The following is a 15,558-nucleotide window of genomic DNA, read 5'->3' as shown; positions in this document are numbered from 1 at the left end:
AAAAAATCTTAATAAACAATACTAATATTTACCAGAGTTTAATATTTACCTTCTGATCAAATAGTTGGTCCCCTATCCTTTACTCGTGAGTATCCTTTACTCATCCCTATCATTTACTCAAAATACAACACCATGTCCTCACAGAAGCAATGAAAAATTATTTTCAATTATGGTATCAATCTCAATGTCCAAGATGTCTGAACGATGTGAGGAATTATATACTTATGCAACTCAGAGACCTATGAACTAAAAGACAAGGTACCTGCTCTCCTAGAGCCCACTTCCTACCCATGGATGTTGAGAAACCAAAAATGCTTTTAATGCTTCTAAAGTCAGTGTCCAAATGATTAAAATTTTATTATCTAGAATATTCTAGAAGACCAGGCACTATTTCCATTGTTTCTCTGTGTGTCTTAAGTAAGAATACACAGTGCATGTTATTTTACTCTCATGATAGATAGATATAGGTATATAGATATAATGTTGCATATATATTTCAAACATTATTTTATACATGCTAGAGAGAGAGAGAGAGAGAGAGAGAGAGAGAGAGAGAGAGAGAAGAGAGAGGGAGGGAGGAGAGAAGAGAGGGAGGCCAGAAAATTTAGTTTTTTTCAGGTTGGGGAGACAGAATATGAAATATAATTCATTTTCCCTGCTTTACATAAGATATAGGCTTTCCATCATTGACCAAGAAATACATTAGTTTCCTAGGCACATGACAGAAATAAAATATAGTCAGCTCATCAGCTATGAACTAAATATAAGATCAACTATTTTGTTACATGAATTACAAAGTTACCTCTATCACCAGTGTGATCTTATATATAATGTCCACAAAATCATGATAGCGAATAATAATCAAAATTCCTTCCCCACTGCATATGTCAGGCAGTTTAGTCTCTGTTCCTCATGGTCCAGAAGTGGTAGCTATTAGGCACGGTAACGTTATCATTCTCCTCATTGTTGTACAGTTAACATTTTTTTTTGAAACTATTAGTTTCTTTTGAAACTAGAAAAATTAGTCTTCAATAGTTATGCAGGGCATAGGCTTCTAGAGTACACTCATTTCACAGGCTTAAATGTAGAAAAGGCAAGCACAGAATTCGTAGTCCCAAATGACAGTTTTAAATGTAAAATGTTTTCATTAAATGCACCACAACAAAAGAATAAGAAGTATTTTACAGGTAAGGAATTCTACCTCTGGACGTATGTTTTCTGGCTTCTGTAAATTGAACAGACTCTAGGTGACAAAGTGATAATGCAATAACAAAACTATTTCACCTGCAATAACAAATGCCAAATTCTATTTCACCTAGCAATATTGTGGAAACTCTGTGGGCTGTAACTACATCTGATAGAAATAGTATATTTTTAGTATATATAATATATTTACTCTGTTTTGCTACATATACTGTGGGTGTTCAGTGAAGAATCATGTAGAGTGTAGATCAGTCTGTATGTTAGAGATGATGGTAATTTAAACTAGGATGGGTACAGTTCAGTAAGGAGATATACTGTGTATAGAATGAAGTGACTTACTGATTGATTGCATGTAGTAAAAACAAGGAGAGCTTCTAGAGAGTCAGCAGCTTGATAAACTGGCTAAGGTGAGGCTTTCTCCATCAGTTCATTAAATAATTATATTCATAGGTGAATTCTCTATTGATGGGGACACTTTGATCATGTTGCAGTCATTTGCTGATTGTTGGCCTCTTCAACCTCCCAAATGAATAACTTTGAGGCAATAAAAAGATATGGAAAAACTGCACATCCCATCACATACGCATTATACATCATTTTAGTGATAAGTAGTATGTGTAAATTGAAGAGCCATAATCAGGCAAAGAGGAAATGAGTGTGTTTCTGTATAGAAGCAAAGCTAACCTTTGAGTCCAGATTTTTTTCTAGTATAATACAGAATAGCCTCAATATCAGTTAACTAGAAAATTAGGTATTTTAGCCAAATTGTACTTAAATACTTAAACTATGACATGGAGCATTAAGTTATTGAATTCTATTATCAACAAATGCCTAGGAAGACATTATGTCTATACAATGCCAGAAATGCCAATTGAAAAGTAAAAGCAAACAAGTAAATTTATGGATCTATTTATTTATAATTACAAAAAAACCTATTTGATTTCTTTCTTCCCAGTTTGAAATAAAGCCAGTTTTATTTTAGCAATCAACACCTCAGCGTTTGTGGCTATTCTTGCTGTTTGTGTTCTTATCATGTCAAAAGTTAAAAGAATTCTACATAAAATAGCTCTTTAGATAAAAGTAATTTCTCAGGGATTTTAGAGTGAGAGCTTTTTGAAACTTTTCTATCTATAAAAATGTAGTAGCCTATATCTGAATGATTGCCTCAGGATTCTATGTTAAAGTTACGATTAAATTAAATTCAGACTATTACAGGATTTTATTAAATAAAGTTTATGAGAAGCAGATAATAAATATATATTTACTGGCACACAGATCAGTACTGACAAGTAAGGGGCTCAGTTAGGCAGTAATTCATCAAATGTCTTGCAAAAAGATATTACTAACTACATTACATTTTAATTTTTTTAAAAAATCAAATAACCAATAATTACAATTCAGAGACACCCAACATGAAGTAATATTACATGGTTATTTGGGAGGCAGTAAAAATGTGTAATGAGAAAACAAACTGCAATAAGAAAAAAAGGAGAGGTAATAATTAATTTGGTCTTTTTACAATATGATGTTAGAATGATGAGTTTATAAGAAGTCAGAAATACAGCATTCCTTGGTTTAAGAGTAAGATCAATTCTGATATAAAATATATGTTAGCTAGATGTAGTAGGCAGTTCAAAATAAATCTGTGTAAAAGAGAAGTAACTTCTCATAGGAAAATAAATGTGTGTGACATTCATAGGCTTTATATGGTGACAGACTGGTGGGTTCAGTTTACTTAGTTGAATCCCAGTAGATCAGCAGGGATTGAAAATTATTTAATGACTGTCAGTTTAAAAAATCACTAATAAAATATAGTATACTAATGGTATAGAGCCTGAAAAGTGTGCACATTTGAAGTTCTTAAGTAGGTAGGGAGTTCATCTTTGCCTTCCTTCCTAAATTATCCAGAGGTGTGCTTATAGCAATATGCTTTCAGTTAAAGCCTGAAAGGCCGAGGATGTTAAGGCATTTAGAGAAGATAATTTCTACTTTAGGAGATTGCCCTTTACTGTTAGAGCCATCCTCAGGATGATCCTTCAGTGTGCTGGGACTCCTTATAACTGGAAGAGATTTCTAAAGCCGCTTTCTTCAATAGAAGAAAAAAAATCATCCATCTGTGCTCAGCACCTTGTTCTTACCTCTACTTTAGTTTAGGTTATATTATCTTGTGTTGGACTATTTACATGTAATTATCCATTACAGTATGGTGAACATTGGAAGAAGAGGGAAAAGATTTTGTGTGGTTTGGATTGGTTTCTATGCTGATGTTCCTAGTGTCTATTAAAGGGCCTACCAACTGGAAGGCTGGTATTCTTCAACATATATGAAGAAAAACAGGGATAAAGGAAAGTAGGAAGGAGGGGAAGAGAGAAATGGAAGGCAGGTGCTGTTCTAGGATTATGCCCCTGCAAGATATTCTTGTAGGTACTTGATAATAGTCAATTGTAAACTTTTTAAGGGTAATATCACTTCAAACAATGATTGCCTCCAAACCTTTGAGCTCATATCATGTAGCCATGCAAATAACATAGCTTTACATAGATTTTACAGCAGAAAGTAAGATGCAAGTACATCTTCTTAGCTTAACTGTAAACAAAAACAGTTTTCTTAGATGGTGATACAATTGGAAAATAGAAAAATATAGACATAATTTAGTTGTTTATGTGTAATACTATATATTAGTTTTATAAATTACACTCATGAATAGTTTTCTAGAGTATATTTATTTTTTTCTTTACTATTAAATTGACATGCAATGTTTGTCTATCCATTGGTATCTTTCATGGTATAACATAGTATAAGTAACCAACGCATATTATTTGGAGTATGAGAGTTGGTTATAGAATTCTAGAAACTGATGCTACAAAGATGGATCCCTGTGACTATGCTTTCTAATTCTAATGCTTCCTAATCATTTCAGAAAGGGATAATAATAACTATCATTTTAAAATGCCTAAATTTTTATAGTCATAACAGAAAAGTATCAATTCAGTTATTTTCCCACTTTAATGGAATAATCATATTTTAAAATATATTGCCACTATCTAAAATACAATGTTCATTAGCAGAAAAATAACCATGTGGCAGACAAGGTGCTACATTTTGCATATAAATATAAAATCCTTAGATACTCCTGGAAGATAGATATTTACCCTACTTTGATTTGTGATTTACCCTACTTGGAAAACCAAGACTCAGAGTAGTTAAGTATTATGTTAAGGTGATAAGATATTAATGATTTGCAAAGCTCAAATACAGACACAAATATATCTGACTTCAGAGCATAAACAATTTGACCACATTGTCTCTCATCATATTATATATTTGGACTATATATCGTGACCAAATATATATAAAAGGTCTACCTTTTCTGAGAGAAATATAAGTCAGAGCAGATAATATTAAACACTGATTTTTTTGAAATTAGAACCACATGCTGTATTATGAAATTCTCAAGTATATATAAAAGAGAGGTTCACATTGGGGATACTCTGGGTTCATAGAAAATGATTACATTAATTACCTCTTTTGGGAGGAACTATTTATTTTAATTTCTTAATTTTTAATGATGTAAAAATTTGAGCACATTTTGTCTTTATTATTAAAAGGAATTTAAAATATTTTTAATTTCTAAGTTTGAATATTAAATAATGCTATTTTATATGTATATATATAAAATAGAATGCTTAAGATCCTTCCTACCTCTGTCCTGAAACACATTGTATTGGAAGTCAGATGCCCTAATCATGAAATTAAATAGAACATGAGAATTTTGGCTAATGGAGGTCATTAATCTTTCACATTATAGTGTATAATAGTTAAGAGCAAGGCACAGAATGTGTATTAGCCAGGTTCAAAGCTTGGTTCTAACACACACAAAGTTCTTCTTTTCAAGTCTCTGTGCCACCTTTTCTTCATCTACACAGGGGAAGAATAATAATATCTAAATCCTTTTATTCTATAAAAGATTTATTCTATCTTTTTCTAAAAGATAATAAGGGGCAGAGGTATTGGGCCATATCCAAGGAAAAAGAAAAAGCAGGCCAGACATATTAAAATTGTAGTCTATGTAAATCCAAAGGCCATAAATTTCAATTATATCATGCTGCGTCATAAGAAATAGGATGACGGGGATGGGGATGGAGAGGAGAAAAGGGACAGGAATGGGAAGAAGAGAGTAACAAAATAGAGGGGGAAAAGAGGAATAAAAAACAGATTAGAAGGAAGAAGAAGAGGAGTAATGGAAGAGAAAGAAGATATTGTTACTTGCTTATACATGAAATTCTGAAAACTGCCATTAGGCCATTTTAAGGCAGGTGCTATTCTCATTTTACAGATGAGCAAATTAAGGCATAAATATGCTAACTCACATGCACAAGGTGAAATATTAAAAGTGGCAAACTCAGACATTAAGAATTCTCAAATTTTCTAACTGAAGTATTAAAAGTACAGTTTTTATGAAATCTCACTACCCTATTATTCTCTCTACAGGTTTCTGGTGAACATTGGTATTTTTATCATTAAAAGGATAGGAGAATTATTGAGTACTTTATTTTATTCATAAGAAGCCTTTAAAAAACTTTTGAGAATTTTTACTTAGAATATATAGGTGATAGAGAGCTCTTGAGGTCAAGTTCCTTGAAGAAAAGGTTAACGAAAAAAGAATGTGATGATATTGGAAATGTTTATCAACTCTAACATTTTAGAGTTCTTTCCTTGCTCTTGAATCATCCACTTGTCACTAGATAAGCTTCTGACATTTTAAAAAGTAGAAGTGAGACAGGAATAGTTAGCAACTGGAAATTATTCCATTTTACACTGTTAAATTTTTAAAATTTATTTTTCATATACATTTTTGATGTTCCAAAAAATAATTAAGGTGATATTTAACAATATTTAAAAAAAATCTGCTCTCCATTTTCATCATTCTTTATAGTTATATTATTTTAATTATTCATGGGAAATAACTACATCAGTTAAATATTCCCATCTGCATTTCCTTCTTTATGAAGGGCTTGTTAGCCTTTGTAATCAGAACATTAATATTTGTTAGTAAATTATACACAGTACAAAGTTGAATTCTATACATTTTTGTTGGGAGCAAGCCAAGAGGAATTTGGGCATTCAGTGGAATGATTTAATTAAATGTCCTTTTCTGTGAATATATTTACATTTATTTGATTGATAATTAGATTTAGAAAATAGTAAAAAGTACTTTCAAATATCATACTCCTCCATCCAAAAACTGTCGCTGCTAAACATGAGTGCATTGTCAAATCCATATATCCCTTGAACAGGCATCGATTTATTCAGTAAATATTGGTTAAACACTTTCTTTGGGCCAAGCACTGTTTTAAATGTTGGAAATACAGGAGTGAAAATACCCAAAGCCCTGATTTTATGAAACTGGCATAATAGGGTTAGGCCAAATAATAACCAAAATGAAAAAAAGGAAAATAAGCAGTATGTTAAATAGTGATAAGTGTTAGTAAAGAAGTAGAACAGAGAAGAGTCATAGAGGATACTGGCAGATTTTGCAATTTTACACAGGTAGTAAGAAAGGGCCCCAAGGAAAAAGTGACAGGTAAGTAAAGACCTAAAGGAAGACACTGACTAGTTCTGAGTAGGGAATGATATTATCTGACATGATTTTAACAGGCTAGTTCTGGTTGCTATGTAGAGAATATATTGAATGCGCTAAGGACAGAGCAGAGGAGATTTAGGAATGTGGGCATTAGAGGTGGTGAAAATTTTTCAGTCTGGATATATTTGAAAGTATCACCATGAAGATGGATTGTATGTGGGTTGTGAGATTAAGAGATGAGTCATGGTGCCTCTAAGTGTTTGGTTTGAGCTATTTGAAAGATGTAGTTGTTACTTGTTGATTTGGAAAACCCTGTAGAAAATTTTTTTGGGAAGACCAAGCGCTCAGTTTTAGATACACCAAGTTTGAAATGCCTAGTAAACATACAAGTAGATGGATAGATAGATGGATGAATACACAGATACATAGATAAATACACAGATAGATACATACATAGATAAATGGATTTGTATTTCAGGGGAAAAGAATAAGTTGTAGTTTTATGTTTATGAGTCATCAATATGCAGATGATATTTAAAGCTATAGGACTCCATAAAGTAAATGACTAAAGATGTGGAAAAGTCCTGATGACTGAGTTGGTGACAGTCCACACGTAAGAAGTCAGATAATGAAGAAGCAGCAAGAGAAAAGGGAGAAGCCAATGATGTGGGTTTTTTTAAAAAATGTGTGTGTTATTCTGGAACTCAAAGAGCAAACATGTTTTCAGTAGAAGGATGTGTTTAGCAGTGGCAAATGTTGCCCATATACTAAGTACGTGAAGCATGAGAACTGACCTTTGGATTTAGCAAGGTATTTATTACTGCCCCTTGGTGACCTCAGCAAGTTCATATTCTGAGAGTGATAGAGGCAAATGCCTGAATACAGTGGGTTCAGTATAGAATGAGAAGAGGAAAATGTGTACAGACAACATGAACGCAATGAAAGTAAGGAGAGAAATGGGATAGAAGCTGGAGAATATAATGAAAGCAATAGAAGGATTTGTGGTTCTTTGGGGTGTGTGTTTGCGTGTGTGTGTAAGTAAAAGAACATGATTCAATATGTTTTCTTTAATCCAAGGAATTCATTTAATGTTTTTATCTTATGAATATCTTGAGTAAATACTTTGTCCATTCTGAAGTTAAAGTTATAATATGTAGATGAAAACAAAATTTCTGAGATCAGCATATATTACTAAAATACATACATCCTACTCATATTTGAAAATTCATATCTAACATAAGTATTATACCAGATCATGTCAATAGGTAATTGTCAAGAAGTCAAATTTACAGACTGTGCCAGTATCACGAGTTTCATCACTTATTTTTTCTTGGATTAGTATGCAAATTAAATTTCTCTTTCCAAGTGATTATTAAATTAAAAAAATTATTTTCCCTATTATGTTCAAGACACTATGCTAAATGTGTTACATATCTTACTCTTAACTATAGGCTTACAAAATAGATTTTATTAACCTATGTTCTAAATAAGAGTCCTGGGGATCAGCAATTCAGTGACTTTCCCAAGCCTTTGATAAATATGACTGATGTAGCAGGGATTCAGTCCAGGTATACTTAGTTCCAAAATATATGACCTTCAACTTTGACTACTTTATAACATTATAGTTACTGAAAGACAGGGACTAAGTTATAAGCAACACTTCTTTTGTATACTGGGTAGAACCAAGTCTAATGAGAGGCAATTAACATGACCTTACTCTTAATATAGCTGTTAATTTGTCCAAGAACAAAACAATATATTGGACAACAAACAAAATGTTTCTCATGTTTACAATCATTAAGCAAAAAAAAAAAGTAAACTAATCCAGATTTTTTTTTTCTTTTAAATGTCTTGCCATTATTATGAGATAGTTTACCAAATTACAAAGCTAAAACAAGACAAAACAAAATTTGTGCTGCTGACAAGTCAGAGATTTGGATGCAGTAAGTTGCACATCAGATGTTGTTGATTGTGCAATAAAGGCTGTGAGGAGTCCAAAATTAATCCTCTAGTTAGCCTACTGAGTTTCCCTAAAGGTTTGCCACTAGAGATGCAAGTACCAGGACTCTTCAAGTGTAACCAAATCCTTACCTCGAAAGAATGATGACTTTCTGCATGCTTAAATTTTGTGCAGTTTAATTAATACCTAAAAATGTAAAGCTCCATGTCTTAGCTTCAAATAAAATCTCAAAAATGTTAAATGTACTAGGAAAATAATTAGTAGCCCAACATTTTCTCATTACTTTAAAGTAGATTTTGTGTCAACATTTATACACATATCAGAAAAGACACAACCAGCCACATTTTAGAATTTTGGTCTTTGGAAATCCTTGACCAGTATAATATCTATTCCACTTATTGTTTTATTCCCCTTCATTTCATTGTATTTTCCTTGTAAGTTTTAAATTTTCAGTAGTGAGAAACTGCAAATATCAACAACCTCTGGATGATAATTTTATTTTTAAAATTCTCCAGATGTAGAAAATAAACTTATGGCTACTAGGGGATAAGGGGGGGGGGGATAAATAGGGAGATTGGAATTGACATATGCACACTACTATTTATAAAATAGATAACTAATAAGAACCTGCCTTGTAGCACAGGGAACTCTATTCAATACTCTGTAATGGCCTATATGGGAAAATAATCTAAATAAAAAAGAGTGGATATATGTATATGTATAACTGATTCACATTGCTGTACACCTGAAACTAACACCACATTGTAAATCAACTATACTTCAATTAAAAAAATTGTCTTATTCCTGTATAATATAAAAAATACATTTTACTGAGATACTTAAATGGTAACATGCCTGAAGTTTGTAATTTAAAGGTCTATTATACATAATTCATATTTATCATTTATACCTGACCCCAGTGGTACTATAGAAAAGAATATGATTTAGAGTTACAAAGAAGTGGTTTTGAATTTCATTTTTTCCACATACGAACTGCATGAACTTGTAAAAGGTTTGTATTTTTCATTTTCATATGTAAATAAAAGTTAATATTACATGAGTAATAGGCTGGTCATAGTGTTATAATTACTAAATAAGAAAGTATATATTATCTTCTTGGCAATTAAAAGCAAGTAAACAATTTCTTCTCTTTTCCTCTTATCTAGAAACACAGCTAGAGCATAGATAAATGGAATCAGTGATTGAATTTTAATTTTAGAACAACAGAAAAAAACTTATTCAACCTGTCTGTAAAGCAAAATAAAGATATGTCTTATTAAAAAGTCAATCTTTCTCATAATAAATTGAAATACTAATGCTTTTTCAAACTTTAGAAAAACTGAAAATGACTGGAATATTGTACATACACATGTATATCTACAATACACACATATATTTGTTTTTTTTAATTTTGTAACCTAGGAAGTATATATCTTATCTTTCCTTAGTGAAACATTGATATGTGATATGAATATAGAGGAATAGCATATTAAGCAAGACATTCTTTTTAGGAACTTAAACACTGTAGTTTTGAAATGAGTTAACTTTTCATAAAAAGTGAAATGGTTATATTTCAAGACAGTTAGATCAATTATAAATAATTTTCAAATGGCTAGATTTTATCACATATGCTAAATATTACTTTTAATAACTTTGGGGCCTTTTGCTTGATGTTTTCTACAAACACTATTAAGACTCTATGAAAATTTGAATATGCAAGGAAGTGCATGAAGAGAAAGACATTTTGTCATGTAGGCTGAGAAGGTGAGCACTAAAATTTTACCTCCTGCCAATGGCCAATGTTAGGAGGAAAACCAAAACCTAATAATTATTGGCTACCATTTAAATTGAATATGAAAATTCAGTGAATATTTTCTACTGAAACAAAGTATATAAAGTGTACTTTAAAGTATATTATGAAGTATCCATCCCACTCATCTTAAAATTAATATTAAAATCCAGAGATACATTTTGGTATTGTCTTATCAGCATTAAGCAAGTGATCAATAATCTTTGGGGCAAAAAAGAGAAGTTTAAATAAATAAATGAAACTCACCTTGTCCACAATACATATCTGCTTTCTGGTTTGAGCATCAAGTATTTCAATCTCAAAGTGAGTAGTTTTTGAATGTTTAACTGCTGGAGTTGATTTTAGAGGGCCTGCTGAGAGTATAAATTGCGACAAAGAGTGAAAATTTCTCAGGTCATTCTTCAGTATGGACCGTGTAGCTCCTGGGGAAATTAATTCTCTCTTGCGTGCTGAAGCAAGGAACTTGTGCCTTTTGAACATTGTGTGAACTACCAGGAGAATCTGTCTTGTCAACGGGAGACACTTGCAAGTGTGTTCCCTTCAAACAAGTTAAATACTGCTGGTGAAACCTGGAAAGGTCAAGTGGCATGCAATTCCAAGAGTTCAGTTTTATTTAGCAGGCTTGAAAACAATGACTGATCTCTTTCTATATATAACACACTATTGTGAATTGCTGCAATGTAGATTACTTGACCAGCATTCGAATTATTTCTAGCTTTCTCCTTTTATCTCTGCTTCTTAATATGGCCAGTAGTATCTGAAATTCCAAAGTAAGAAAAGAATACAAGAGTTTTATCTCTGAATTCTGGATACACTACTCTTTAAACATATATATTGTTATTAACACATTCACATGTAGATGTATTTAAAATTAGTTTATTGCTATCTTATAGTTAGATTTTAAAATACCTAGTACATTATTACATAACCACATTTTTTGGTAAATGCTGCCTAGGATAAAGATTTGTGCCATGTTTTGAATACACACATATACATCTGATAGAAAACAGACAAGTTCTTCATTCCATACAGGGAGTAGAAAAATGGCAAATCATCTATGAGATTGGAATATATAGAGAGGAACTTTATAATTTAACGAAAAGGAAGTAAACCTTATTTTAACATTTTTATGCACATTATATCATAAGGAGATCATTAAGTTTATATACAAAATCAGTACTAAACATCACATTTATCACAAAACTAGGTTATAGCAAATTCAAATAATCTCAGAATGAACACTGAAAAGTGATAAACAAACTGGAAAGAAGGGTTTGTGAAAGATTCCAGGTACTCTGAGACCTGTAAATCTGGTGAAGGAAGAACTGACAAAAATCCAAACTATAGTGTCACTGATTCAAAGGAATATTACAGGAAAATATTCTGGGATGTTATTTTCAATGAAAACATGAGAAGGAAGATGGCTACAATAGTAGATGGGGAAATATAAATATCTACATGAAACTAATCTTTACTTTTATAATTAAATAAAGTGATGTAGTTTTAAAAATTTGGACTACACATTATGTGCTGGAGATTCACTTACACATTGTTCAGTTATCATTTTCATACTCTAGACCACCAGCACACTCAATATTTATTATTAAAAATAGAATACAGGGATGTATGTATATATATATTTGTGCACACACACACACACACATTGTCAATTTTATCACACCAGTTGTTCAGGACTTTAAACTTGGGATTACCCTTAACATTTCCCTTTCTCCCACACCTCAGATCTAATCCATCAGAAATCCAGAACACAATCTTGTCACCATCTCCATAGTTAACTTCAAAGCATCAGTCTCACCTGTATTGCTTTTCCAAACTGGTCTCCCTTTGTCAATATTGTTCAATTTATAGTCTCTTTTTAAGGCAGCAGCTAGTGATCAATCCTTATATTAAAACAGGTAATGCAATTATCTGCTTAACACACTGGGGATTCCTATTTTATGTAACGAAAAAAACAAATTTATCTGAAGAGATATACAAGGCTCTGCATCATCAGCATTTTTTTATATCTCTGATCTCATCCCCTAATCTGTCCACAGTGCTCAGAACAGTGTCTGGCACACAGCAGGTGCCTAATACATATGTATTAAACAAATAATCAACTAATAAATAATTGATCAATAAATGTTTCTTAACGGTGTAGGCAGAATGATGTAAATTAATTGCATGCTGAGGTAAACTACTAGCACATTATAGCAAGGTAACATAACTGTGCAACCCATATAATATAATCTTCAGAGATAGTTTCTATTAAAAAAAAAAAGAGAATAGTTGAAGGACACAGGTGCCAAACTGCAAGAGCTCCCATTGCCAACACTAGAATAATTCAAGTAAGAACATAAATACTGATGATAATATATTCTAACTCAAAGAACAGTGTAAATATCTGTGAGTCCATACTGTTATAAATAAGTGATTGATAAATAATAGATAAATAAATTGAGACAAGGGGTGAAATTTTCATATACAAGAATTGCAAATTATGAAAATCTCCCCTTAAATGTGGGTTTCATTTGAGTAACACAATGAATGGAAGTGGAAAATAGAAGCTTTATGGTGGAAAAACCTGGCAGGCAAACAGCATTTTAACCTAGAGGCCAAGTCTAATATCACCATGAAGAGTCATGCTGATATCATGTACCAACTGATATCATGAGATGAGGGCACTTCACTTCTGGGGTATCCTTCCAAAAGTTCATTACCTCAGTCTAACCATGAGAAAATATCAGACAAACACAAATTGAGGGACGTTCTACAAAAATACCTAATATTTTCTCAAACTGTCAAGAATATAAAAAATGAGGAAAAATTGAGATACTGTGGCAGATCAAAAGAGACTATGTAAAGACATGAATAAAAATGCAGTGTGGTATCCTGATTGGTTTCTGGAAGAGAAAATAAATGAATAGAAAATCCAGTAAAATAAGAATAACATCTGAAGTTTAATTAATAGTATTATACCAATATTAATTTCTGAGTTTTGACCAAGGTTATGCAAGATGTTAAGATAGGGGAAACTGAGTAAAAACTACACAAAAACCTTCTTTTCAATATTTTTGTAAAATTATTCTAAAGTAAAAGATATGAAGTAAACATATACTGACACATGCAAAAAAAAAAGGAATGGGGAAAAAATGGGTGCAAAATGGCATGATTTAAAAGGAGAAAATTGTAGATTTTTGTCTATGCTGGTCACATAAGTAAAAAATTTTGGAAGAGAATAAAAAACATTTCAGATATTATGCTATTTATTGTTTCATTTAGTGTTTTGAAGTAGCTTTAAAAATAAAATGTTTTATATATGCTAAGGTGTTCTTTTAAGATTATTGCTAAATACATCATAATGAAATTAATACCATGAATTACTATTTGTTTAATACTAGACCTGGCATACCACTTTAAACTAGATTGCAGTTTAAATATATTTATAATAGAAAACTATTATAAAACAATGCAGTATAAAACAGGAATCTTTATTCCATTTGCATTTACTTACAGTAATGTGTGAAGAGGGGGGCTTACAATATCATTTTTCTTTACCCTCATATTTTTCATTTCTTTTTGACAGAAAGCATATCATTTCAATTTATTTTCCATTTGAAGTGCTACTTCTTATGAGATCATTTAAAATAATTAATAGACATTTTTAGAGCAGTTTTAGTTCAAACAAAAATTGGGCAATTAAAAGTGCAGAGTTGGGCTTCCCTGGTGGCGCAGTGGTTGAGAGTCCGTCTGCCGATGCAGGGGACGTGGGTTCATGCCCCGGTCCAGGAAGATCCCACATACCGCGGAGCGGCTGGGCCTGTGCGTCCCGAGCCTGTGCTCCGCAGCGGGAGAGGCCAAAACAGTGAGAGGCCCGCGCAAAAAAAAAAAAAAAAAAAAAAGTGCAGAGTTCCCATATATTTATTCTCTTCCCTCCCAATACACTATGCATCCTATTATTAATACCTTGCATTAGTGTGAAATATTCGTTACAATTGATGAACCAGTATTGATAGATATTTATGAATTAAAGTCCATACTTTATTTTAGAGTTTAGTCTTGGTGTTTTAGGACTAAACTAAACTAAAGTTCTATGACTTTTGACAAATGGATAAATTCATGTATCCACCATGATAACATCATACAGAATAGTTTCACTGACCTGAGAATGTCCTGTGCTCTACCTTTCCATCCCTCTCTGCACTCCTCCTGAATTCATGGCAAACACTGATATTTTTACTGTCTTTGTAGTTTTGCCTTTTCCAGAATATCGTTAGTTGGAATCATACAGTATGTAAGGTTTTCAGACTGGCTTCTTTCACTTAACAATATGCATTTAAAATTAGAGCTTTTTAAAAAATCACTGAATAATACCCCATTATATGAATGTACCACAGTTTACTTATTCATTCATCTATTGAAGAACATCTTCGTTGTTGCCATGAACATTTGTGTTCAGGTTTATGTATGAGTATAATTTCAATTTATTTGGGTAAAGAAGTAAGAGTGTGATTGCTTAATTGAATGGTAGGCCTATGTTTAGCTTTGTATGAAACTGTCAGACTGCCTTCCAAAATGGTTGTACCATTTTGCATACCTACCAGGAGTGAATGAGAGTTCCTGTTGCACCACATCCTCTACAGTGTTTGGTATTATCACTGTTGCTGGAATTTGGCCATTCTAATAGGTGTGTTGTGGTATTTCATTGTTTAAATATTCAATTCTCTAATGACAAATGATGTAGAGCATCTTTTCTTATGTTTATTTGCCATCTGTACAACTTTGGTGAGGTGTCTGTCCAGATATCTTGTCCATATTGTAATTGCTTTTTTTTTTTCCCTACTGTTGATTTTTGAGAGTTTCTTTGTATTTTGGATATAAGTCCTTTATCATATATTGTTTTCCACATACATTCTACCTGTTTGTCTTGTTTTCTAATTCTCTTAAGAGTATCTTTTGCAGAGCAAGGGTTTTAAATTTTAATGAAGTCCAACTTACCAC

At 32.0% G+C, this 15,558-nt stretch overlaps 1 protein-coding gene across 1 annotated transcript in view; it reads right to left on the bottom strand.

The window, feature by feature from the left end:
- TECRL (trans-2,3-enoyl-CoA reductase like) overlaps nt 1–11,037 on the bottom strand; it is a 98,244-nt gene extending 87,207 nt beyond the window's left edge. The window contains exon 1 of the mRNA XM_060090651.1: nt 10,804–11,037. Within this exon, the coding sequence (XP_059946634.1) occupies nt 10,804–11,037 (234 nt within the window). The remainder of the gene's footprint in view (nt 1–10,803) is intronic.
- Nucleotides 11,038–15,558: the final 4,521 nt, after the last annotated feature.

Source organism: Mesoplodon densirostris, chromosome 1 (genome assembly GCF_025265405.1).
Source record: "Mesoplodon densirostris isolate mMesDen1 chromosome 1, mMesDen1 primary haplotype, whole genome shotgun sequence".
In the NCBI taxonomy this organism is placed as follows: Eukaryota; Metazoa; Chordata; class Mammalia; order Artiodactyla; family Ziphiidae; genus Mesoplodon; species Mesoplodon densirostris.
Note: the sequence above shows the minus strand (reverse complement) of the source record. Positions and strands in the feature narration are given on the sequence as shown.